The sequence below is a fragment of the Trypanosoma theileri genome (genome assembly GCF_002087225.1).
Source record: "Trypanosoma theileri isolate Edinburgh chromosome Unknown TM35_Tth_85_V1, whole genome shotgun sequence".
NCBI classification, from domain to species: domain Eukaryota; phylum Euglenozoa; class Kinetoplastea; order Trypanosomatida; family Trypanosomatidae; genus Trypanosoma; species Trypanosoma theileri.
Window position 1 is genome coordinate 37,912 of NW_021639927.1, and position 281 is coordinate 38,192.

At 48.8% G+C, this 281-nt stretch overlaps 1 protein-coding gene across 1 annotated transcript; it reads left to right on the forward strand.

The window, feature by feature from the left end:
* Window positions 1-36: 36 nt before the first annotated feature.
* Window positions 37-279, forward strand: TM35_000851120 (Chain A, A Mutant Of Trypanosoma Rangeli Sialidase Displaying Trans- Sialidase Activity; the record flags this gene model as incomplete). Its single annotated transcript, XM_029031438.1, has 1 exon — window positions 37-279. A coding segment is annotated over one exon (243 nt), but the record flags the coding sequence as incomplete, so codon positions are not given.
* Between the last annotated feature and the right edge of the window lie 2 nt (window positions 280-281).

Consider the following 281-nt stretch of genomic DNA (forward strand, 5'->3'; position numbering starts at 1 on the left):
GTAGGGGTTTCTATTGTAACAACGAACGGTACTCTTGTGTTCCCAGTCCAGGCAATGAGTTCAATTAGGAGGACCACTGCAATGCTTATGTATTCCAAAGACGATGGTGAGACGTGGAAGTTCGCAAACGGTATCACTGCACTGGATTGCACTGAATCTTCTATTGTTGAGTGGGAGGGGAAGCTCATCATGAACAGTCGCGTTGACATTGGCTACCGCAAAGTCTTTGAGTCCACAGACCTGGGGGAGACATGGACAGAGGCTATTGGTACACTCTCCCG